At 29.9% G+C, this 27,844-nt stretch overlaps 1 protein-coding gene and 1 long non-coding RNA gene across 2 annotated transcripts; one reads left to right on the plus strand and one right to left on the minus strand.

Annotated features, from left to right (window-relative positions):
* Positions 1-13,675: 13,675 nt before the first annotated feature.
* On the minus strand, positions 13,676-16,451 carry LOC129959385 (uncharacterized). The gene is made up of 3 exons (XM_056072205.1): positions 16,337-16,451; positions 15,132-15,240; positions 13,676-14,399 (listed from the first exon to the last, which is right to left on the minus strand). The coding sequence occupies exons 1-3, from the start codon at positions 16,449-16,451 to the stop codon at positions 13,676-13,678; spliced, it is 948 nt and encodes a 315-aa protein (XP_055928180.1).
* A 4,701-nt stretch (positions 16,452-21,152) lies between these two features.
* Positions 21,153-27,818, plus strand: LOC129958049 (uncharacterized). The gene is made up of 2 exons (XR_008783117.1): positions 21,153-21,291; positions 26,322-27,818. It is a non-coding gene; the product is annotated as an uncharacterized LOC129958049 (long non-coding RNA).
* The last annotated feature ends 26 nt before the right edge of the window (positions 27,819-27,844 follow it).

Consider the following 27,844-nt stretch of genomic DNA (forward strand, 5'->3'; position numbering starts at 1 on the left):
TTTGGTGAAAATTTTGATAATTGTGATATATTTATATAACTTTGTAATCTTATATATTCTTGCTTGTGATTCTCCTGAAACATTTGAAAATCAAACATGTTTTAAATTGCATCCAAAATATATGTGAAAAACATCATTTATACATGAGATTTTTTTTATTACTGAATGTTTCTTATTTGCTATCTAAAGCATTAAAATGCTGATCGTTTTATTAGATGCAAACAGTATTTACAGAATTTGACACACATAAAAGGACCATTAAATACTGTACATAATGTTTAGGGCCATTAATAACTGACATAGACAAAATTCTATAAACTCCTCACAGACCACTTAAATATACTTTTAAAATCTTGATATATCAACTATTGCCATGTGGCATTTTATAATCATTGTATCCTGTCTAATTTTTTTTTCACTAATGTATATTAAAAATACAAAGGGCTGTACCAAACTCTCAAAGCTCAATAATATACGTAAAACAGTGATATTATATCTTTATTCGCATATTTTTTACAACATTTGCTTAAACTGTTGGGAAATTTAAATGTTTTTCCTCACGAGCCATTAAGAGTTTGAAATTGTTTAATGTGTTTAAAAAAAATTTTCCTTTTTATGTTTTTGCTTATTCAACTTTCAATGTTAGTTGACCTTTTTTGAAGAATGTAAGCAACCATCAGATTTTGGATATCTGAATCAGTGAAAAAATTAGGTTAAAAAAAGTGTTTTCTAAAAATATATTTTGGAATGAATTTGACATGCTTGCATATTTATTTGATTTTTTAATGGTTATTTATTGAAGTAAGTGTTTTTTGTAGAAATATTGTAATAATTATTTACACATTTTTGCTAATTTTTTATAGGTGCTGTCGGCATTGTGTATTACTGAGATGAAAAAGAAAAACCTGCTCACATCAAGAAGGTCTGTTTATTTCAGTTTTGTTTTGATATTTCTTAAAATTCAAATTCGGCTACTTTTTAGATATAATCTATATAAATGTTGAGAAATGATTTGCATAATTTTAAGTTAGATAATCTGTTTTTACCCGTCAATTTTTTCTTGCATTTTCAGTTTCTGTAATATATTGCTTTACATTATTGTATTAGTGAGGATATTTTCCTTCAAGTGACTTTTTTTTTTTTTTTTGCAATTGTTTATTATTTAGTGAATAATGTCCATTCAAAGTATATTTTATTTAATTAATGTGCTCCTTCAAAGATAATATGACTTCAACTCTGTCACATTTGGGAAAATCTTTCACAAAAGAAATCTTTGTAACTTTTTCAACTAAATTTAAATATTTAATTAGCAATATATTTTATTCTGTATTTCTATTCTCTTCAAATCTTTTCCATACAGAGTGTTTATGGTTATTTTAATTTTGATTTTAAGAAAATTTGAAACAGAAATAAAAAGTTATTAATGATTTGAAGCCCCTGGAATTTATTTGGACTATAATTACTTCTTTAATGACAGTAAGAATAGATATGCCTGCTTTTTTTAAATCCATTTTGATCTGACTTGTTATAATAATTTTCTTTCTATGTTGAAATTAAATTTTGTATTAACTTCGTATCTTCCTAAAAATTTTGTGAATTGTGGGGATTTTAAAAGCATGATTTATTCATGATTACCATCTCATTTTATTTATATCTTGAATAATCTGATTTGTTTTATTCCTCTTTTAAAAGATTCTTTCCTTTAATTTTGTTTCAATACCTTGAGAAAACGTCTTATTGAATCAAAAAATAATAAAATAAAACTTGTTATTTAATATTAAACTTCAGGAATAATTCCATGAATTTTAAATTGACTTTCTTCTCTAATGCTTTTACTTTTGGCTTCTTAGCCCTTAAGTGGGGATAAATTCACTTTCAATGACTTTTTCTGTTGTGTCTTGTTATTGGATGTATGACTTCCTTTCTTTATAAGCGATTTTTCACTCTGAGAGATTTAGAAAATCCTGCAAAAGCAAAGTTGGTTTTTAGTTTTTAATAAATTTAATTAAGATTATTTGATGGCATATTTTTTTTCTGGAATTTCCTTCACCCGAAATCTCAATGGAGAGGGAGTAATTACACTAAATTTGCTACTTCCTCTTTTTAAAACACTTTTTTCTTTGGGTTGTTTTCTCATACCGATCAAAGAAAATTTATAATAATTTCAAATGTATAATTTTTGTTAAGGATTCTTGATAATTTTTTTTTCCTTGTCAATTTATTTTAAGAAATTGGCCTTATATTGTATTCTGAATTTCTTTCCCTGCCTGAAATCTCTTCAAGATGGTGTTAACTTTTTTCTTGGTAATAGCATTATTTGTTCATATCATTTGATGCAAATTTTGAATCAAGAGTGAAAGGGTAGTAATCATGCAAAGTATTCTTAATTTATTTTCTGTTTTTATGACTGCTTATATGACAGTAAGTTGAGATTTGCATCTGATTTTCAAAATTTAGTTTCCTCAATGTTTTATATCAATCAAAAATAAATCAATGAATTTCCATATGTGACATCTCTACATATTTTCAAATTAATTGTCTTTCTACAGTATTGTATAAACATTAGTCCTTCTTCCTTTTAAGTAAAGTAATTTTCATTTCTCTGTCAAGCATATATTTGTTTCATTTAACTTAGGGACAATTTACTCTTTATTAGCATTTGAACATGCATAATCTTTTTCCCATTCTTGAATCAGTTTTTGTATTTGCTTTATGAGAATAGGGAAGTATTTTAATTTAGAAATACTGAAAACTAGGTTATTTCGTTACTTTTCTGTAATTTATCTTTTCTCTAATTAATAGCTTACTGTTGTCAATAACATTTCTGAGCTCTATGTTTTAAATTCATGCCTTCTCTGTACTCATTTAACTAAAATATATCGTTCAATCAATTAATTTGGTGTTTAGAGCAAATATTAGATACTTTATCGTTAATTTCTTGCATCTCTCTATTAGAATGTTTCATTTTCCTCCTCCTCGAAACAGAATATTTAATGTCAGTTTTTATTATCTCTTAAATGTTCTGCTCATGTAAGTTTCTGCATCAATTAAATTATTTGTAAGGTTGCAGGACTGTTTCTTTTTGGTGAAAATTTTGATAATTGTGATATATTTATATAACTTTGTAATCTTATATTTCTTGCTTGTGATTCTCCTGAAACATTTGAAAATCAAACATGTTATAAATTGCATCCAAAATATATGTGAAAAACATCATTTATACATGAGATTTAGTTATTACTGAATGTTTCTTATTTGCTATCTAAAGCATTAAAATGCTGATCGTTTTATTAGATGCAAACAGTATTTACAGAATTTGACACACATAAAAGGACCATTAAATACTGTACATAATGTTTAGGGCCATTAATAACTGACATAGACAAAATTCTATAAACTCCTCACAGACCACTTAAATATACTTTTAAAATCTTGATATATCAACTATTGCCATGTGGCATTTTATAATCATTGTATCCTGTCTAATTTTTTTTTCACTAATGAATATTAAAAATACAAAGGGCTGTACCAAACTCTCAAAGCTCAATAATATACGTAAAACAGTGATATTATATCTTTATTCGCATATTTTTTACAACATTTGCTTAAACTGTTGGGAAATTTAAATGTTTTTCCTCACGAGCCATTAAGAGTTTGAAATTGTTTAATGTGTTTTAAAAAAATTTTCCTTTTTATGTTTTTGCTTATTTAACTTTCAATATTAGTTGACGTTTTTTGAAGAATGTAAGCAACCATCAGATTTTGGATATCTGAATCAGTGAAAAAATTAGGTTAAAAAAAGTGTTTTCTAAAAATATATTTTGGAATGAATTTGACATGTTTGCATATTTATTTGATTTTTTAATGGTTATTTATTGAAGTAAGTGTTTTTTGTAGAAATATTGTAATAATTATTTACACATTTTTGCTAATTTTTTATAGGTGCTGTCGGCATTGTGTATTACTGAGATGAAAAAGAAAAACCTGCTCACATCAAGAAGGTCTGTTTATTTCAGTTTTGTTTTGATATTTCTTAAAATTCAAATTCGGCTACTTTTTAGATAGATTCTATATAAATGTTGAGAAATGATTTGCATAATTTTAAGTTAGATAATCTGTTTTTACCCGTCAATTTTTTCTTGCATTTTCAGTTTCTGTAATATATTGCTTTACATTATTGTATTAGTGAGGATATTTTCCTTCAAGTGACTTTTTTTTTTTTTTTGCAATTGTTTATTATTTAGTGAATAATGTCCATTCAAAGTATATTTTATTTAATTAATGTGCTCCTTCAAAGATAATATGACTTCAACTCTGTCACATTTGGGAAAATCTTTCACAAAAGAAATCTTTGTAACTTTTTCAACTAAATTTAAATTTTTAATTAGCAATATATTTTATTCTGTATTTCTATTCTCTTCAAATCTTTTCCATACAGAGTGTTTATGGTTATTTTAATTTTGATTTTAAGAAAATTTGAAACAGAAATAAAAAGTTATTACTGATTTGAAGCCCCTGGAATTTATTTGGACTATAATTACTTCTTTAATGACAGTAAGAATAGATATGCCTGCTTTTTTTAAATCCATTTTGATCTGACTTGTTATAATAATTTTCTTTCTATGTTGAAATTAAATTTTGTATTAACTTCGTATCTTCCTAAAAATTTTGTGAATTGTAGGGATTTTAAAAGCATGATTTATTCATGATTACCATCTCATTTTATTTATATCTTGAATAATCTGATTTGTTTTATTCCTCTTTTAAAAGATTCTTTCCTTTAATTTTGTTTCAATACCTTGAGAAAACGTCTTATTGAATCAAAAAATAATAAAATAAAACTTGTTATTTAATATTAAACTTCAGGAATAATTCCATGAATTTTAAATTGACTTTCTTCTCTAATGCTTTTACTTTTGGCTTCTTAGCCCTTAAGTGGGGATAAATTCACTTTCAATGACTTTTTCTGTTGTGTCTTGTTATTGGATGTATGACTTCCTTTCTTTATAAGCGATTTTTCACTCTGAGAGATTTAGAAAATCCTGCAAAAGCAAAGTTGGTTTTTAGTTTTTAATCAATTTAATTAAGATTATTTGATGGCATATTTTTTTTCTGAAATTTCCTTCACCCGAAATCTCAATGGAGAGGGAGTAATTACACTAAATTTGCTACTTCCTCTTTTTAAAACACTTTTTTCTTTGGGTTCTTTTCTCATACCGATCAAAGAAAATTTATAATAATTTCAAATGTATAATTTTTGTTAAGGATTCTTGATAATTTTTTTTTTCCTTGTCAATTTATTTTAAGAAATTGGCCTTATATTGTATTCTGAATTTCTTTCCCTGCCTGAAATCTCTTCAAGATGGTGTTAACTTTTTTCTTGGTAATAGCATTATTTGTTCATATCATTTGATGCAAATTTTGAATCAAGAGTGAAAGGGTAGTAATCATGCAAAGTATTCTGAAATTATTTTCTGTTTTTATGACTGCTTATATGACAGTAAGTTGAGATTTGCATCTGATTTTCAAAATTTAGTTTCCTCAATGTTTTATATCAATCAAAAATAAATCAATGAATTTCCATATGTGACATCTCTACATATTTTCAAATTAATTGTCTTTCTACAGTATTGTATAAACATTATTCCTTCTTCCTTTTTAGTAAAGTAATTTTCATTTCTCTGTCAAGCATATATTTGTTTCATTTAACTTAGGGACAATTTACTCTTTATTAGCATTTGAACATGCATAATCTTTTTCCCATTCTTGAATCAGTTTTTGTATTTGCTTTATGAGAATAGGGAAGTATTTTAATTTAGAAATACTGAAAACTAGGTTATTTCGTTACTTTTCTGTAATGTATCTTTTCTCTTATTAATAGCTTACTGTTGTCAATAACATTTCTGAGTTCTTTGTTTTAAATTCATGCCTTCTCTGTACTCATTTAACTAAAATATATCGTTCAATCAATTAATTTGGTGTTTAGAGCAAATATTAGATACTTTATCGTTAATTTCTTGCATCTCTCTATTAGAATGTTTCATTTTCCTCCTCCTCCAAACAGAATATTTAATGTCAGTTTTTATTATCTCTTAAATGTTCTGCTCATGTAAGTTTCTGCATCAATTAAATTATTTGTAAGGTTGCAGGACTGTTTCTTTTTGGTGAAAATTTTGATAATTGTGATATATTTATATAACTTTGTAATCTTATATATTCTTGCTTGTGATTCTCCTGAAACATTTGAAAATCAAACATGTTTTAAATTGCATCCAAAATATATGTGAAAAACATCATTTATACATGAGATTTTTTTTATTACTGAATGTTTCTTATTTGCTATCTAAAGCATTAAAATGCTGATCGTTTTATTAGATGCAAACAGTATTTACAGAATTTGACACACATAAAAGGACCATTAAATACTGTACATAATGTTTAGGGCCATTAATAACTGACATAGACAAAATTCTATAAACTCCTCACAGACCACTTAAATATACTTTTAAAATCTTGATATATCAACTATTGCCATGTGGCATTTTATAATCATTGTATCCTGTCTAATTTTTTTTTCACTAATGTATATTAAAAATACAAAGGGCTGTACCAAACTCTCAAAGCTCAATAATATACGTAAAACAGTGATATTATATCTTTATTCGCATATTTTTTACAACATTTGCTTAAACTGTTGGGAAATTTAAATGTTTTTCCTCACGAGCCATTAAGAGTTTGAAATTGTTTAATGTGTTTAAAAAAAATTTTCCTTTTTATGTTTTTGCTTATTCAACTTTCAATGTTAGTTGACCTTTTTTGAAGAATGTAAGCAACCATCAGATTTTGGATATCTGAATCAGTGAAAAAATTAGGTTAAAAAAAGTGTTTTCTAAAAATATACTTTGGAATGAATTTGACATGCTTGCATATTTATTTGATTTTTTAATGGTTATTTATTGAAGTAAGTGTTTTTTGTAGAAATATTGTAATAATTATTTACACATTTTTGCTAATTTTTTATAGGTGCTGTCGGCATTGTGTATTACTGAGATGAAAAAGAAAAACCTGCTCACATCAAGAAGGTCTGTTTATTTCAGTTTTGTTTTGATATTTCTTAAAATTCAAATTCGGCTACTTTTTAGATATAATCTATATAAATGTTGAGAAATGATTTGCATAATTTTAAGTTAGATAATCTGTTTTTACCCGTCAATTTTTTCTTGCATTTTCAGTTTCTGTAATATATTGCTTTACATTATTGTATTAGTGAGGATATTTTCCTTCAAGTGACTTTTTTTTTTTTTTTTTTTGCAATTGTTTATTATTTAGTGAATAATGTCCATTCAAAGTATATTTTATTTAATTAATGTGCTCCTTCAAAGATAATATGACTTCAACTCTGTCACATTTGGGAAAATCTTTCACAAAAGAAATCTTTGTAACTTTTTCAACTAAATTTAAATTTTTAATTAGCAATATATTTTATTCTGTATTTCTATTCTCTTCAAATCTTTTCCATACAGAGTGTTTATGGTTATTTTAATTTTGATTTTAAGAAAATTTGAAACAGAAATAAAAAGTTATTAATGATTTGAAGCCCCTGGAATTTATTTGGACTATAATTACTTCTTTAATGACAGTAAGAATAGATATGCCTGCTTTTTTTAAATCCATTTTGATCTGACTTGTTATAATAATTTTCTTTCTATGTTGAAATTAAATTTTGTATTAACTTCGTATCTTCCTAAAAATTTTGTGAATTGTAGGGATTTTAAAAGCATGATTTATTCATGATTACCATCTCATTTTATTTATATCTTGAATAATCTGATTTGTTTTATTCCTCTTTTAAAAGATTCTTTCCTTTAATTTTGTTTCAATACCTTGAGAAAACGTCTTATTGAATCAAAAAATAATAAAATAAAACTTGTTATTTAATATTAAACTTCAGGAATAATTCCATGAATTTTAAATTGACTTTCTTCTCTAATGCTTTTACTTTTTTCTTCTTAGCCCTTAAGTGGGGATAAATTCACTTTCAATGACTTTTTCTGTTGTGTCTTGTTATTGGATGTATGACTTCCTTTCTTTATAAGCGATTTTTCACTCTGAGAGATTTAGAAAATCCTGCAAAAGCAAAGTTGGTTTTTAGTTTTTAATCAATTTAATTAAGATTATTTGATGGCATATTTTTTTTCTGGAATTTCCTTCACCCAAAATCTCAATGGAGAGGGAGTAATTACACTAAATTTGCTACTTCCTATTTTTAAAACACTTTTTTCTTTGTGTTGTTTTCTCATACCGATCAAAGAAAATTTATAATAATTTCAAATGTATAATTTTTGTTAAGGATTCTTGATAATTTTTTTTTCCTTGTCAATTTATTTTAAGAAATTGGCCTTATATTGTATTCTGAATTTCTTTCCCTGCCTGAAATCTCTTCAAGATGGTGTTAACTTTTTTCGTGGTAATCGCATTATTTGTTCATATCATTTGATGCAAATTTTGAATCAAGAGTGAAAGGGTAGTAATCATGCAAAGTATTCTGAATTTATTTTCTGTTTTTATGACTGCTTATATGACAGAAAGTTGAGATTTGCATCTGATTTTCAAAATTTAGTTTCCTCAATGTTTTATATCAATCAAAAATAAATCAATGAATTTCCATATGTGACATCTCTACATATTTTCAAATTAATTGTCTTTCTACAGTATTGTATGAACATTAGTCCTTCTTCCTTTTAAGTAAAGTAATTTTCATTTCTCTGTCAAGCATATATTTGTTTCATTTAACTTAGGGACAATTTACTCTTTATTAGCATTTGAACATGCATAATCTTTTTCCCATTCATGAATCAGTTTTTGTATTTGCTTTATGAGAATAGGGAAGTATTTTAATTTAGAAATACTGAAAACTAGGTTATTTCGTTACTTTTCTGTAATTTATCTTTTCACTTATTAATAGCTTATTGTTGTCAATAACATTTCTGAGCTCTTTGTTTTAAATTCATGCCTTCTCTGTTCTCATTTAATTCTGTTTAATTGAAATATATCGTTCAATCAATTAATTTGGTGTTTAGAGCAAATATTAGATACTTTATGGTTAATTTCTTGCATCTCTCTATTACAATGTTTCATTTTCCTCCTCCTCCAAACAGAATATTTAATGTCAGTTTTTATTATCTCTTAAATGTTCTGCTCATGTAAGTTTCTGCATCAATTAAATTATTTGTAAATTTGCAGGACTGTTTCTTTTTGGTGAAAATTTTGATAATTGTGATATATTTATATAACTTTGTAATCTTACATTTCTTGCTTGTGATTCTCCTGAAACATTTGAAAATCAAACAGGTTTTAATAAAACGGACACAATATACCAGCCGTCGTCCTGAGATGCGGACACAATTTGCACGTCCGCGACTTGACAACGTTTGTACACTACGACTTTTGCCCATGTTGTCGCCGACCTGCTCACCCGCAAGATACTCTAATGGCGGTGCAGTTCCTGCAGGCTACCGATTATTTCAGAGGGTGGACTGGGACTTTTCACGTCTTCGGAAGCCAGCCCGTGGATCTGACGTGCGGACACTCGATCGTCATAGTGCAGTACGTCCCGTACCTGATCCGGAACGAGTGCCCAGATTGCTCTTTTCCGGCCCACCCGAACGACAAGATGAGAGTCGTTTACAATTTGAGAGCGGCTGGTTTCTTTCGAGAAGAAGAAGAGGCTTCCATGCAGTCGTGCCCCGACGACAACAGCAGTGACTCTGGATTCGAAGAAACGACGCCTGCTCCTCCAGACAGCCCGAGGGTCAGATTGACCTGAGCAGAGTCGCATGGGACTCCGAGGCAAGTGTCGTCGACTCGACGATCGACGATTTCGACAGCGACGCAGAGACAGAGCCTCGATCCTCACCCGAGGCGAGTGTGCCAGTCGTCGACTTGACGATAGATTCGGATTGCGACGACAGTGACGCAGAGACATTGCCTCGATCCCCACCCGAGGCGAGTGTCGATTGGGACTGTGATGATGAATCCTCGACTAGTATCCAAGTCGTCGACTTGACAATAGATTAGATGTGGACTTGTCTCTTTTTTGTATGTGAAAAAAAAGAGACCTAAAAAATGGGGAGAAAAATCTTGCTGCTGCGGCGAGATTTCTTTTCTCTCCATTTTTTTAGGTCCGTTCCAGACCGAGGTCGGAAATGTATTTTTTTAAAAACCAAGTGAATTTGTAACCAAGTGAAAGAATAAATATCTCTTTTTTTTTTTCTTTAAAAAAAATGTGTTTTTATTGACTCGAAATAATTCAATTTCCAACAGGCACTGCCGAAATGATGAAGAACCAAAGAGAAAAAAAAAGTTGCATGCAACTTGGACACGCAGCATGGTGAAATTAAATCCATGTTGAAGCACTAAAAACATATCCACATGCAACGAGAACAACGCCCAGAATGATCGCAAAGAGCGAACCCCGTAGTTGCATGTTGCATGATAATCACCACGCAACAGATACCCCTTATTTTTCTCCTTATATGGATGCAACATCCACTTGTTGCATGTTACCGTTGCTAGGTTCATCAATCGGGAGAAGGAGCAACAATTCTCCTCTCGGTTCTTCAATCCGGGACTTTCCCGTTCGCGCGCATGCGCTAATTACCGAGTGTGACCGGATATGAACTCTAGCATCATTCCAGTTGCATATCCAAGTTGCATGTTGCATGCAACTTTGGCTTGTTGCATTTCCAAGTTTGTTGCATGCAACTTTACGTGCAACATGCATTTTGGCCTTTTTTTCATTTCAATTGGAAAAAAATGTCATTCGAAGCTGTTCAATAATCGAAATTTGGGAAAAATGTTTGGGTTTTGCCAAAAAAATTAACGTTTAGTAGTAAAAACGCATCCAGAATCCTCTCAAAGACTCTAGAGCGACCTGCAAGGGCTCTAGGACTCGCCCATCGGTTGGTTTTTGGGATTTGGCCGAAATTCGAAGGGGTACGGTGCTCATATATTTTTTTGAGCGACTGTACAACAAAGAACTCATTATATTCATATAATAAATTTTACATTACAATTGATTGAAATTATTTTTCCACATTTAATAGCAATAACATAATAACTGAAAAAACCATCTTTCATTTTATGACACATCATTTTCTGATGAGCCTTTTCAGTAAAATTATGAGACACAAATAATAGTTCCTTTCTTCTAAATAAAAGAGCATATTAGCAGATAATTATGTAATTTTCGTAAATTCAGAATATTTTATTTACACAACTTAATTTATAATCTACAATACATAAAGTGGGAAACAAATATTCGGTGAGAAATTTACTGTTTTCAAAAACGTGGCAGAAAAATTTTAAGGACTCTCTTTTCGGAAATGTGGGTATGTATAGATCTTAATATGTAGGAACTTCACTTTAAATTCATATTTAAAATGGATAATAGTTTTTCTGCTGAATTCGTTTGAGGCTAAGTGGTTGTTCTTGCAGGAAACAAATATTTAACGGACAAATTTTCCCTAATCAGAAAAACCACATCGCGATAAACTACTAGAACGTAACTCGTCCATAATAGATCCGCTTGAATTATTTAATTTAGGCAATGGAAGGAAGCAAGAAATGGACATCTATTTTGAATTATCTGAAAAACAAAAGAGAACTCATTATATTCATATAAGAAATTTTACATTATATATAATTCAAATTAATTTTCCACATTTAATAGCAATACCATAATAACTGGAGAAGCATCTTTCATTTCATAATACATCGTTTTCTGATGAGCCCTTTCTGCTAAAGTAGGAAGACCAAACCATGGTTCATTTCATCTAAGCAAAAGGGTATATTAGGGGTATATTATTATGTAATTTTAGTAAATTCAGAATATTTTATTTATAAAATATTATTTATGATGTATACACACATAATATGGTAAGCAAACATGTAGTGAGAAATGTATTATTTTGAAAATCGAATATAGAAATAGATTGTAAGAAATGCCTTTTCAGAAAAGGGGAGAAATATATATAAATTTTATTATTCAGGCACATACCTTGAATTTAATAAAACAGCTGATTGGTTTCCGTATATCTTGCCAGGTCGGATATAAATGTTATCATAGTTTTTTCAGATGAATGTGTTTGATGCAAAGTGGTTGCTCTTGCTAGTGAAAAATATTTGACGGACTAGCAAGAAATACCACTTCGCAACAAACGAGAATGTAATTTGTCGGTAATGCATCCTCCTGCAATATTAATTTTACGCAATTCAACGGGGGAAAAAAAAGGCAATGCAAACCTATTTCAGAATAATCTGAAACACAAAAAAGAAATCATTATGTTCATATAAGAAATTTAACCTTATAATAAATTGAAAATAATTTCACACATTTAATAGCAATCGCATAATAACTGGAGAAGTATCATTTCACGACAGCTCATTTTCTGATGAGATCTTTTTGAAAAAGTATGAGGACCTAAAATTGCTTCATTTCTTCCGACTAACGGGGTATATTAGAGGATATCTATGTAATTTTAGTAAATTGAGGATATTTTGATAGAGAATATAATTTATAATCTATATATTCATATTATGGGAAACAAGCACCTGGAGAGAAATGTATTGTTTTTACAAACGAGGAGAAAAAATATAAAAAACATTTTTTCAGATATTATATATATATATAATGACGGAATACTTTTCTCTATTTCTAATATAAATACCTTCCTTATAAGAGAGGTTATTGCTACCACATTAGGATTACACAAAGACGAAATAATTTCAAATTGAAATAACAGAGAATTCACACGTATCATTCAGATATGTGTGAGCGTATGAGGAGATTATGATAAGATTCTTAAATGATTTAGCCATTGCATTATATTACTATCAACTGCATTATAATTTAGTATTTTCTGACAAAAATCTAAACAAAAACAAGCGGGATGAATAAAAAGGAAAGATTAACATATTTTATCAGAAAGTGTAGCTGATTGTGTGTATTTAAGCCAAGGAAAGATGCCTTCTTGTCTCTTTTCTTATTTATTTTGCACACACACACACATATAACAACACATGGACGATGACTACACATATATAAGGTAACACATAATACTATATACAATTAAAGTAGAAATTGCCGCTAACAAAAGAGCGAGCGATGCCTACTTGCACCATTTTCACACCAACTCTAAGGGAGAAGTGTTTACAAAAACAGCTTAAGTGCGCCTTCCCCATTCCAAACATACATATGGGTTAGCGCATACTGCGCCATCTATGTTCAGTATTAATCTTTACTGTATGAATAAATATACAAAGAATAAAAAATACAAATAAAGTAATTAAATAAAAACAAAATATTATAAATAATAAAATCAAATAACATACTCCCACCCATCAAGAAGTCATTCTTGATGCACAGGTAAAATACACAGTTTAACTATAGGCCTTTCAAAAAGCCCTTTGAAAGTTTTTAATGTAACTACTCTTATGGCCCCATCCTTACCAGGATGTATAGCTACAACCTTACCAAGAGGCCATGTTGCTGGGGGAATATTGTCTTCTTTAATAATTGCAATATCACCGATTTTAATCTTTGGATAACAATTTTTCCATTTTCTCCTATTTTGTAACGATCTCAAATAATCGATATGCATCCTTTCCAAAAATTTTATTTCATTTTTTGGACAATATCCCAGCGCTTCCTTAATGAAAGTGTAGACACTTCCAGTGTCTCAGGTGGACTATTAATTACATCTCCAATTATAAAATGAGATGGTGTTAGAACATTTAAGTTATCTACAGCATCATTATCTACACTAACTAGGGGTCTTGAGTTTAATATTGTCTCTATTTGAGTTAATAAAGTATAAAGTTCTTCAAAAGTTAAGTTTGAATTTCCTAAAACTCGCTTTAAGTGAAATTTTACCGATTTTACACCAGCTTCCCAGAGTCCACCAAAATGCGGACTCAAAGGAGGGATAGTATGCCATTCAATTTCCTGTTGAGAAAGAAAATACGAAACCTTTTGATCTAGATTAATTTTAGATAAATGGTTGTATAAATCTTTGAACTTCCTTTTAGCTCCTAAAAAATTAGTCCCATTGTCCGAATGAATATGTTTAGGTGTGCTCCTTCTTGAGCAAAAACGTTTCAATGCAGCAATAAAGGAATCGGACGTGTAATCCGTAACCAATTCTAAATGTAAAGCCTTCGTAGCTAAGCATACAAATACAACCATATAACCTTTCGTTGTTTTGGCTCCTCTGCCTCGGTGTTTCAATATAGAAATTGGACCTGCATAATCAATACCACAGACAAAAAATGGTCTGTTGAGAGTCACTCGTCCCTCAGGAAGATCTCCCAATTTTTGTTTTGACATATTACTTCTAAATCTACAGCATACAACACAATTTAATACACATTTTTTAACTATTCTTTTAACATTTAATATCCAAAATGTTTGGCGTAAAATACCCATTAACAAATTACCACATGCATGCAAATTTAAAATATGAAAATACTGTACAATCAGAATACTTAATTTATGCTGGTTAGGTAATATGATAGGATGTTTTGCATTATACTGCAAAGATGCATTTTGAAGACGCCCTCCCACTCTGAGCAACCCGTCCTTATCAATGAATGGACAAAGTGCTGATAGTGGGCTTTTCTTTGGCATTGGTTGGTTTGACCTTATACAATTGATTTCAGCATCAAAAAATACAGTTTGAACATATTTTACAATAATATTACGAGCAAAAATTCTTTCCTTTGAAGTTATAGGTTCAATTATACCTGTAGAATTATTAACTTTACCAGTTTTACAATTATTTATAAATCTAATACAAAAACATAATACAGTAATTAACTTAGTATATGACGAATATTTTTCAATTAATGAATCTATTAAGTCATTTTTCAAAATTGTAGCAAATACACATGCAGTTTTTTTCTTTTCCTTAAGGACAGAGTCATTGTTTTTGAATACTGGTAGCTTTGGCCAGTCAGCCTCTGATGATGTTAGGAAAGTAGGGCCCTCCCACCATAGACAACAGTCTGGCAGATCCTTAGGAGACAAACCTCTGGATCCTATATCTGCTGGATTTTCCTTTGACGGCACATACCTCCATCTGTTTTGAGGGATGAGGTCCAAGATCTCTGAAGTCCTGTTGGCAACAAAGGGCTTCCAATTTCGAGGAGGTGAAGACAACCAGGAAAGAACAACTTGAGAATCTGTCTAAGCACATATATTAATATCATAATCATGAAAAGTATTAATTAGAACAGATAATAATCGGGCTAACAGGAGAGCTCCATTTAACTCCAGCCGTGGAATGGATACAGGCTTTAGCGGAGCTACCTTGCTTTTAGCTGCTAAAATAGTGACTTTAGTAACCCCATTATCAGATAGTTGAACCGCATAAATTACACAGGCATATGCTGATTCCATATGCATCCGAAAATCCCTGAAGAGTAATTTCCTTTTCTGTACTTAGAAGCCATCTCGGAATAGAAATGTGACATATTTGCTGAAATTCCTTTTTGAATTTACGCCACTTAACTGTAAAATATTCCGGTAAGGCACTATCCCAATCAAGTTTCAGCAACCATAACTGCTGATAAAAATTTTTTATTAATATTGTGCAGGGTGAAAGAAAATCCAAAGGATCAAATAGCCTTGCTGATTGTGACAGAAAAGATCTTTTGGTGATTTCATTCTCAAAATTAAAGTCAATTTTAAAAACAAAGCAATCAGTTAAAGAGTTCCAAATAAGTCCAAGAGTTTTAGAACAGTTTTCGGGATGCATTTCCACATTAGATTCATTAGCACTCAGGCATTCAGCTAAATTATTTAAGACATGTGGAGAATTGGAACGCCGCTTTCTTAAGTGAAATCCCCGGACATCTAGAATTTCCGACAATTTTTGGATTAACGCGATTGCTTCTTCATTAGATTTTGCTCCAGCCATCAAGTCATCCATATAAAAGGAATTTTGAATTATTTTAGATATTTCAGGATTTATAATTTGAGAATCCAAGCCTATTTGATGTAAACATCTAGTAGCTAAAAATGGAGCGGATGAAGTTCCATAAGTTACAGTAGAAAGTTTATATTCCTTAATATTGGAATCAGGTTAATTTCTCCACACTATTTTTTGCAAATTTTGATCTTCTGAATCAATTAAAATTTGTCTATACATTTGCTTTATATCGGAAGTGAAAGTAACTTTATTTAGTCTGAATCTGACAAGAACAGTAAAAATATCTGGTTGCAATAATTTTCCTACCCCCAAAACGGAATTCAACTAATTAAAGTTAGGCGATTTGCAGGATCCATCAAACACAGCTCGAAGTTTGGTTGTAATACTGTCTTTCTTTTGCACAGCATGATGAGGAAGAAAGTAATCCGGTTTAGAAGAATCAAAATCTTTATTAGGTGACATATGCCCCAATTCTTCATATTCTCTCATAAAACCCTTGTATTCCATTTCAAATTCTGAGTCAAACTTAAATTTCCTTTCCATAACTAGAAGCCTAGAAACAGCCATTCCCTTTGTATTTCCTAACTGATTAATGTCCTTATAAACAGGTAATCTTACAACAAATCGATCCTTATCATTTATTCTGTAAGTTGATTTAAAATGATTTTCACAAAATTCTTCTTCATCTGACATAAGAAACTTTTTATCCGGCAACTCTTCCATTTGCCAAAATTTTTGCAAAACAGAATTAATGTTGTAATCATTTTCGACAGAAATCAGATGTGATTGCGTGTACGATGATGAAATAGAATCCCTTCGAATCTGACCTGCGACAACCCAACCAAATATTGTGCTTTGCGCAATTGGTTGTCCTTCAGACCCGCTAATTTTTCCATTTGCGAAGGATTGAGAAAAAACAATCAGAGCCTAAAATTATATCACATACTGATGGCCTTGAAAAATCTTCATCTAATAGAGGAATCAATTCCCTTTAAATAATCTAACTCTTTAATGTTAATATTCTCAACCGGGATTTGAGAAGTAACCTTATTTAAAATAAAAGCATTAACTGTCAAACATTCTTCACTAAATCTTGACCCAATTTTTAAATTAACTGAGCCACGTGTGGTTCCTGCTTGAACCCCACTTAGAGTCACTCTAGCATTCTTTCTTTTTAATCCTAAAATATTTATTACATTTTCACTGACAAAACTGGACTCCGAACCCCTATCTAGTAAAGCTCTGAATAAGAAAGAATCACCCCCACTATTATACAGTAAAACCTTTGCCGTGGGAAGGAAGGTTATAAATTTGGAGTTGTTTAGACATGTGCTAGAACTAACAGGCCTTTGAGGTTCCGCTGATTTATTGAGTTGCGTTTCTCCCCCTTGGCGGATGTCGTCTTCGGAGGGGTGTTTTGGGGTTTGATCGTTAGGTTCGGGTTCGGATTCTGAAACACGTGCACTATTTACTACCCTTTTAACATCTTCATGCAAGAGTGAATTATGGTTTCCTTTACATATGGTACACTTTAAATGGCTATTAGTGCAATCCTTAATTTTATGAGAATTCAAACATAAAAAGCAAAGATAGTTTCACTTTACAAAATTCTTCCGAGCATTCAAATCCATATTTCTAAATTTAATACACTTAAACAATTTATGCATTCCCGAACATTTCAAACAATTTTTATCACTTTTATTTCTTTGAATATTTTCACATGCAACAAAATTAGACTTAGTAGGAATTTTAGCATCAGATTCATTATAAACCATTAATTCAAGAGATGAACATCTGGTATTTAAAAATTCCAAGAATTCTTCCCACGTAGGAAATTCTATTTCTGAAGTTTTCACGGACCAAAGTCTTCTTGTTTCAGGATCTAATTTTTGCAATAACAAATGAATCAGCCATGGATCTCTGCTAGATGCCTCTTCTCCTAAAGATTTTAACCCTCTCAAAACCTCATCACTCGTGTCAACTATATTTCGCAAATTCGTTGAATTGGCTTGAGAGATGCCTTTTTGTTCCAAAAATGTTTTGATTAATGCATTAATAATTTTCTTCTTCTTATCATACCTGTCCATTAATTTTCCCCATGCTTCTTCATAGGAATCATTGGACAACAGTATGTGCTTAATCAAAGAAGCGGGTTCATCAGACAGCAAACCCTTTAGATATTGAAATTTTTGGCTATTGCTTAGTGAAAGCTGCGAATGAACTGTGGATACAAATAAATCTTTAAAGTTCATCCAATCTTCAAATTTACCAGAAAACACTGGAATAGTAAGTTTTGGTAAACGAAAATTCGAAATAGATTAAACTGAAGAATTTTGTGTTTGAGCAGAAGTAAATTGAGATGTATTAAAGACATCAATTTTATTTTGAAACTTTAATTTCAAGGAAAAATATCTATTTTCGAATTTCTCTGTTTCAGAATCCTCGATAGTTAATTCTGAATCTAATTTTTCGAATTCTTTCAAAAGTTCTTCTAACCTCTGCAAACGAATCACTACTTCATTTTTTGATTCTAATTCATCTGCAGAATGTTCTAATCTAGTTAAAGAGGCCTTAACCTTGCCTCTTGCGACTTTAATTTGCGTTATGTGTTCCTTATATCTTTTCGGATCGTCCATGTTGAAAAGAAATTATATAACAAATCGTTTGCGAAACGAAACCGAAACTAAAGAAAATTATGTTCGCTCGCAATTCGAGAACTTCTTATTAACTCTTCAGATGTTCTTCTCTTTAAAAACGTCAAACTAATAATCAATAATAATAAGAAAAAAATGAAAGAAACTTATCTGTTTCTCATGCTGACATCTCGCCGGTGCCTCCAATATATGTAGCTGGGTGTGTGTATTTAAGCCAAGGAAAGATGCCTTCTTGTCTCTTTTCTTATTTATTTTGCACACACACACATATAACAACACATGGACGATGACTTCACATATATAATGTAACACATAAGATTATATACAATTAAAGTAGAAATTGCCGCTAACAAAGAGCGAACGAATACTTCTTTTAGCCGCTAACAAAAGAGCGAGCGGTGCCTACTTGCACCAGTTTCACACCAACTCTCAGGGAGAAGTCCTTACAAAAAAACAAGCTTAAGTGCGCCTCCCCCACATTCCAAACATACATATGGGTTAGCGCATACTGCGCCATCTATGTTCAGTATTAATCTTTACTGTATGAATAAATATACAAAGAATAAAAAATACAAATAAAGTAATTAAATAAAAACAAAATATTATAAATAATAAAATCACATAAACACAGGAGCTACTTTCTAGTTGAATATTATTCAACTTGGCAATCAAACCTTCCTTCCTCGATCTAGGGAGCTTTCATTGACACAGGCACACAAACCCTTTTTTTTTTTTCTGTGTACATGAGATTCTTAATGAGTTGATATGCATAGAAAGACACCTCTTAACTGACGGCTACTCAGGGATATATATATATCCTTTGATGATAGAGTTTTTGATGATAGAATTAATGTTGTGGTGGTGCAGGTACCAAACATGTTACTGAAAATCGATAATGATGAATACAGTATATTTATACGTGCGAAATTAACGCAGACTAAACAGAACGGAAAGTTCAATGATCTTCCCTAAAATACATAATTGTACTTTACACAAAATTATTGCAGAAATTCATTTGATTTAATTATCCTTCAAAACTCCAGAGTTCCCCCAAAATTAAGACAGTCGTCTTTATTAAATCTTTTAACAATGCAATTTTAAGTACAAATGAATTTGAAGTATATTTATGAAATTGATTATTATGCGTATTCGATTATAATGACAGAAAAAAAATTATATCCTGAAATATAGAATATAAGCTGTTCTTGCTATCCACATATTCTTAGTAAAAAGTTTTTCCATTTTAAATTAAATATTTAAAAGTGGGAGACGGCTTTCTTTTGATTCTTGCATTTATTTGCTTTAAAAATTGGCAAGTGGATTTGAAAAAAAAAAAAAAAAAGTTTTCAAGGAGCTATTCATATAGTGTATTTTCAAAGTTCGAATTAATGAATCTAAAACTAAAAAATTTCCCTTTTCTTTCTTATCACACCTATATTTCTCTTTGTCTTTTAAAATATATTTCTGTATTTAATTGGGTTTTTTTCCTTAAAATTTTACTTTACTTATAGAAGTTATTCACATGAAACAATTTTTTTTCCCTAAAAATGTTGCTTCATTTGGGACAGTAGTCTTAGTTTCAGAATAGTACGTTGGATTCCTTTAATGCAAAATAACTAATGTCATCTAAAATATTAATTATTTTTTTAATAATGCGGAAAGTTTTTATTTGATTCTGTTTTACTACATCACTTTAAAGAAAGAATCAGCTAGAGGCCGAAATCGGGTAACTTTAAATTAATCTCTGAAAATGGTACAAGAATATATGAGCAATATATACTCAGATAAGTCGAATGTAGCTCATAAGGATCTTGGGTTAAAATGAAGAGAAGAATCGTTGTTAAAAAAAATGGTTTTCCGAATTTTATTTCGAACATTACTTCTCATTTAAAAATTATTTACAAAGTTAATTTATAAAAATCTATTTTCTTTTTAGGAAAATGAGGTGAAGCATTTTAGTTTCAGATATGAGGATTTTTTGCCCTAATATACAAGAAAATATTACTGAAAAAAAAAAAAAACTTTACTTTGATTTTTAACACTTCACTGAAAACTGATTTTACAAAAATTATTCACAGTTAAATCTATAAAATACCAATACAGACGCATTGTGCAATCATGGATTTTTTTTTTTTTTTTTTTTTTTTTACTATATAAGCCTGTCATTATCATTGAAAAATGAAACAAATTGATGGAATAACAATTTTTCACAGAAATAATAACAAAAATAAAACTGTTACTAAAAATAAGCATAGCGAGTAAAAAAAAAAGAAGAAAAACTAAAAATAGCAATAAAAAAATCTATTTTATGCAGTAATGTACAGAACGTACGAACAGGAATCCTCCAAACGAAATGAGAAAACAACAGATATTCACTAAACAGGAGTAGCGAATAAAGAGCGATAAACTAACCATAAAGTTCACCTGTGTTTTTGGGTTTTCTATGCAGCAATGCCCACGTGACATCACTAAGACCAATGAAAATTTACTTCGATTTCGTTCGGGCAGAATGAAATAGGTAAAATCGACGCCACCTACTGGTAGCGTCAACAAAATACGAGTAGCGCAACTTAGCTTTTATTGTGCTTACTTTCGTCTTTGTCAATGGTAGATGGAGAATGTTTCTGTTCTCTTTTCGTCCAGATCTGGTAAGTCACAAAAATAAGTTTCAACTATACAGTTAGTTTCTTATATTAGGAGACATATTATGTTTTTGTTTTTTAGTTGGTTACAAAATTTCAATTATGTCTTGTAATTTTTTACTTCATACCTAGTTGAACGTCAGTGTTGAAAAATTGATTGTTTTCTGTTATATCTGATGCCTATCCTCGCAAAAGATTTTCAGGTTTATTAGTTAATAATTTAATATATATGCTTGAAAACTATTTAGTGCTTCCTTTGTTAGTATGGAGATTTTACATGATTCTACATGGAAGTTTTTATTCCATCACTTAAAAAAAAAACATAGTTTTTCACAATATTACGTATTAAAGCTAACAATATGCATGTCGTTTTTAATTTTCTTTCTCTCTTAGTTATGGTATGTATTGGTATAATGAATATATATATATATACTGTATTCTTGTTTGCTGTGCAATTAAATTTGTGTTCTTACGCCTAAAATGTTTCTTTTATATTGTTTCGTATATTTATGTGCAGCTGCATATCCCTGTTCGAACATTATTGTGGGAATCCATATCGATTGACGTAGTTTTAGAATTACAACTGCTGAGGAAATATAATAGTTAACAGCTTTCTTTTATTTGAACTTTTATAGATTAATGTTGTGACATGTAACTAGAAAAGATATTAGATTTAGGTGGATTATTATTTTTGTTGTTAATAGGGATACTTTGTAGACTATTCCTGAGTAGTTTTGTTGTCTGCTTTTAGATTTTAGTTACTATAAGCCTACATTTTATGAATAAAAGTACAATTAACTTTATTTAAATTCTAATTATTATACAATCTAACCCCATGGCTATAAATTTTTAATAAATGGATTTAATTTGTGCGTACGACATATGTTGCATTAGTAGTCAAAGGCAGAGCCTGACTGAGGCAGGGGCAATTGACCCAGGCCCATGTATCAGAGGGCCCCCCCCCAAATCGAATAGAAAGTTTATTTTAAATTTCTTTCTTTAATGAACTTTTTAAAACAAAATATGAGTACAGTGTAAAATCCGTCATTTTTATGTTTGCTTCTTCATTAATCTAACGTATGAACACAGAAAAATCTGTATTTCATAAATCCATGGCTTTCTAGTCCAGGATTCATCCCACAATATTCATAATAATATCACCATAATTTGAAACTTTCATAGATTTTGTGCAGTCTGTTTGAAATGAATTTGAGAAATATGAAACTGAAGCGTAAGAAATTTTGCCAGAAATTGAGGTAAAAAGAAAAAAAATTATGCCTCGAAGTAGGTTGTTAGATGATGGAAATGCACCTGAAGTAAATCTTGAGCCACATGATCAATATGTTATTATCTGTTACTACATGTTATGTGATACATTAATGTTAAACTTAACCAATTGTAAAATTCCATATGTAAAATTACGAAATAAATGTTCATGTTTGATAAACACAAAATCAAACTTTCAAAAAACTGAAGCGAAGGAATTGGTAAGGCATTATCCTTCTGATTTAGATTATGAGTTCCCTGATGAACTGCAACATTTCTATTCCTTAGTAGATAAGCAGGCAACTAACTGCATTAGATATGATAAAAAAGTTTATCATCTTGATTTTCTAATATTGAGACAACACTAAATTTTTTTTATCATCAATTTCAAACTGAACTGCGGAAAGACCTTTTTCTTTGCTGAAGAGATTAAAATGTCCCTTAAGATCATGTATTCTTCACAACAAAGTGTCTCAACTTTCTATGTTATGTTTAAATTCTGATATAACCAAAAAAATATTGATTATGATGATGTAATTGATAGTTTTACAGAAAGTAAAATTAGAAAGAAACCACTGAAAAAGAAATAGGAAGAAATCTATTATAATACAGTTTAAGTATCAATTTATAAATAAATAGTGAGTATTATAAGCTCTATTTTTACATAATATTGATTTTTCATGCAAAATTGTCTCGTAACAATATTGTATGTAATTGCGAAATTTAATTTATATTACTGTACTATTTATAATCTTTCTGTTGCATTGAATTTCTAATTATGTATGTTTTTCTTTATTTATTGTTATTATTTTGAGAGAATAGTAAATCTTGGTTAAAACTGAGTTAGTAATAAACATGTTTAAAATTTTGTAGATTTAAAAATAAGTAAAATCATTCAGTATTTAGTGTTATGATATGAAAAAATGATCAAAAGTACAAATACATATTTACACAAATGGTACTTTTTAGTCTCATTTTTCATAAAATGTTCTGTAACAGTAAAGAATACTTTATTTTGATGTATCTATGAAGTAAGATGTAGAAATGTTTTAATTGTTTAAAAAAAAATAATTTTTTTTACTTTACTGAAGACTATAATATTAATGTTTTTTTTTTTTTGTTTAATTTTAAAAGAAAATTATTTTCTAATCCCATTACTGATTGTTTTATGCATCTTTAATGCAGTTAATAGAAAGAAAATAATAAATTAGTTAAAATAACATTGCTTTTCAAAGACAAAAAAATAACAAAAGTATGGGGCATTCCCCTCCCACTTTTTAAGTTTTGCATGCAATAATTGACTGTTAGAATAAATATTTGTTCATAATAAAATGAGACTGATAAAATAATTATCTTTCTTAAATAATGAAGTTTATTTTGTGTGTATGTAATAAATGCAAGAAATAATTAAATACTCCTACATATGAAAATAACTGTTGAGAAATTTGCATATTTTTCATTTAAAAATGTACTAGTATTTAGTTTGAGATTTAACAGTTTCTCTTGTAGACAGATGCTTAAGATAGTTGTAGAAAGCATTCTAATATAAATCTTGCCTTAGCATTTTGTCAGATTGCATTTTAAATTCAATGCCTAAATGTGGTACTTCAAGACTAGGAGTGTTTTTAGTTTTAAGGTTAAATAGCATTTTGAATTAATTAACGAAAAATACCATAGACAAGTTCTATGCACGGTTCTTCATTACTGAAGTAGTGAAGTAGGGGGGGGGGTCAAAGAAGTTTTTGCCCTGGGTCCCAAATTAGACTAAGTGGAGCCCTAGTCAGAGGTACTTCTTCAGAAGTTACCAACCTATGTTTTATTCTAAAATGAATGGGCTTTCTGCTATAATCATTCTGTAGAAGTATTTTCAGTAATGGAATTAGAGTTAAAAATAAATGTTGGTAATTCAAAATTAAAGTTGTATTTTGGATTTAGAATGTTTTCTGATATTTTACATTTTCTGCAGTTCCAATTTAAAAATACTTATATCTGGCCAGTTTTTTCCGACGTTAAAATCCCATTTCCAAAACCGATATCATGTTCTTATATCATAAAAGCACACATATTTAAGATATTGTGAGAAAATTTATATGTGTTGCATTAATTTTCTTTAGACAATTGCAGTTATATTCATTTTAAAAGTATTCATGCAATTGGAATTTCTTTGTAAAAAGAAGAATCTATGTAAAATATTGCATGCATAGGGGCTATTTTAGAATGTACTAAGTGTTCAAAAATTAAATGTTCAAAAGCAGTTGCAGTATTGGCAATTTGAATCTTAAGCATTTTTTTTTATTATAAAAAGAAACATACTGTAGCATTTATGGGGTGTAGTTGATATATATTTTTTAAATTGCTAATTACTTATCAATAAAATGTCTAATAGGCTTTTAGTTAAGTGAATTCCTGTAGACATCAATCTAAATATTTTTATTCGATGCTTCATGTTAGGATGTTCTTGTTAGTGTTAGGATGTTATTTAAAGTAATATCCCTGTATTTTATATTAATAAATATTTATTCTATACCCCATAACTGAATATGTACAATAGCTTCCATGTTAATAGAGAGTATATTAGAAGTCCTATGCTCAGCAGCCATTCAAATTGTTAGTTTCAGTATTCCGAGACTACCATTTTTTAATGATTCTATCTCGCTAAGGGATGACAGTCGGAAGGATGAGTATATTTCGGGAATTCGTCATTCTTTAACCTTGATTTCTGACCTATTTGAAACTTTTTTAAACTTTAATTTTAAAAAAAAATGTTCGCTTATTTCCTGATCCCATTCCACTTTTCTATTTAATTAATTCAACTGAAGCTTTGTAAAAAAGCTTAGGTTGACGGTTCCCACACTCCAATTGAAGGGATAAAAAAACTGTCTAGCCAAGCATATTCTTTTAAAAGGTCCCTATATTTCCCTTACATGGGTCGACACGTGTGGAGAAATTCGTATCGGAATCTCGCGGTATATAAGCACAGGGAAAAATGTTTTCCTTTTCAGCTTTTCCTCGTTACGTTCTGTGTTCGTGTGCGCGTCGCCGCTGCTTGTACACAAATTATGCCTCCCGGGAGTCAATAAAGCGAAATTAAAAATTTCAGTGTCTTCTCTCTGTCTTCGGCCACGATTCTGCTTCAACAATTATATGCTTACATATATATATTAATAGATATTAAATAAATAAAGGGAAATTTTTATATTTTTGCATATTTATGTTATGATTAATTGGGCATAAATTTTGTGAATTCAGTATAGTTTAATTTCCAAATGAAATTTATATTCAGAAATGCACAGAAACTTTGATCGCAAGTCTAGAAAAATGATCTTTTTAGTGACCCCATTATATGCGTTAAGGAATTTTGAACCAAAACATTCAAACGAAATTACTTGTTAGAAAATCTGGTTTTGTTTACAATTTATTCACAATTTACTCAATTTAGAATGCAAATGGTTTTCACATTTAATCTCTAAAGATATTTTTTGGATCTTTTCCTCCTTTCATCAAGTATGGTCTGTATGCTTACTCTAATTTATTGCATGCACTGCATTATTTTATATGTTTGATAAATTAATTGTTACATCGTGAAAGAACAACAGTTTGTAAACTATGTGCTTTTTTGTCATGCACTTTAATGCAGCATTAATCTAAATTGGCTGTCAGATTCTCGTAATTGATTGAAAAGATTCTTGTAATAAAATATACATTTTGTATTGCATACAAAATCCGTAACATTTTTTTTTTTTTTTTTTTTTTTTTTTTTTTTTTTACAGATTCCATTAAGACTTTGCAGAAGATTTGCTTGAAAATAATACCCCATTCCGCCTATGAATTTGTTTTAAAAAAATGGAAGTACCTATTAATAACTGGGAGTTTAAAAAACCTGGCGTGCCATCACTTTTGCACATCTGTTCGGTAAAAATAGCTATACCATTGTTCAAAAGCTTTGATATTGAAATTTGGCAAACCATCTTGAAAGAAATGAAGCATGCTGCAGTTCCTGCTAGGCCTGAAATTCTCGAGGTTAACAATGCAAAGGAAAAGTTACTTCTCATTCCTGCACATTTAAGACTCGGAATATTAGAGACAATTATGAGCATGGATTTGGAAGTTGCGGAATATTGTTTGATAAATCCTTTTGTGGAATTAAAGGATGTATTTAAAACCATTGATTTTAAAACTGATGGGACAATTAAGATAATTCAACCTGTTAATGATTTTTATATGTGTGAAGATGATATTAATTGCGAACCGATGTGTGATTTAGGTAGCTATATCGGGGACTTATGCGTATACAGTATGTTAGGAGAGAAGAAATATTCAGAGTTTATGGCCAGCTATGGAGATGGCAACTGGAATGGCAACCTATCATTTGATGAATCCGATATCCTTTGAAGAACCCGATTCCCTTTTTTTGGTTAGAAGGATGTGCCGTAAACATCTGGTTCCATGGATAGATGAGGTTTCAAAATACCTTGATCTTCCTGAACAATTTTTTGAAATTCCGATTCCAAGATTCAGTGTTTTCTTTCCTTTCTTACAGCCAAAGACAGGCAGAAGTACTTTCTCTTTAATGAAGACTACATCTGATGATTTCCTATTCTGTCTGTATAGAGTAACTAAAGAAGAAGCGCAAATATTGAAAATGGATACTGCGAAACTCCTCTATTTGGATTGGCCGCTGCAAAGTTCCTTTCTTCAAATTGTAGAAAAATTATGGAATTTTATTGATTATTTTCTTTTTAAAGCAGTACTAGAGATTATCTACTCGTACAGTGCGGCGAGGAAGGATTTTGATTACGAGGCACTTTGTATGGACGTTTGGGAAAGAAGGAAGCCCTGATAACTTGAAGGAAGAGGCAAAGACGTGCCCAGTTTTCTACTACAGAATTCAATTGTTTTTAAATTCAATTATTAGAAAGAGAAAACATGATTCCGATAAACCGATAGATCCGAAAAAGAAAATCATCCGCTTACTGACCAGAAGTGGATGCGGATGCTTCAGTAAACCACTTTTGTGCCGCCATGTTCACCTTTCTTTTAAATCTACCATAACCTACACATGATAATAAATTGTAACAGTACTTTGTAAACGTGTTACTGAAATCAATTATTTCTATCAACATCGGAGTTTGTATTAAATATTGGTTTGTCCAAGAGAATGTTTGTGGTACTTGCTTTTTAACAAATGAAATATATTAATTAAACATTTGAGTACATATTTATATATTTTAATTCTGGGAATTTATAAAATTTCACTGTTCTTCACATCAGTTTAGTAATGCTGTGTTTTACT

The sequence above is a fragment of the Argiope bruennichi genome, chromosome X1 (genome assembly GCF_947563725.1).
Source record: "Argiope bruennichi chromosome X1, qqArgBrue1.1, whole genome shotgun sequence".
Taxonomy (NCBI): Eukaryota; Metazoa; Arthropoda; class Arachnida; order Araneae; family Araneidae; genus Argiope; species Argiope bruennichi.

Bases quoted from the DNA above. Each gene is read 5' to 3' on its own strand.
- LOC129959385 (XM_056072205.1), bottom strand. From the start codon at position 16,451: ATGTCACCTAATAAAGATTTTGATTCTTCTAAACCGGATTACTTTCTT. The intron at 15,241-16,336 runs GCAAATCGCCTA...GTGCTTAGACAG, and splicing joins AGCTGTGTTTGATGGATCCT to ATTCTCAAGTTGTTCTTTCC. The intron at 14,400-15,131 runs GTATGTGCCGTC...TGTATGCTGTAG, and splicing joins ATCCCTCAAAACAGATGGAG to ATTTAGAAGTAATATGTCAA.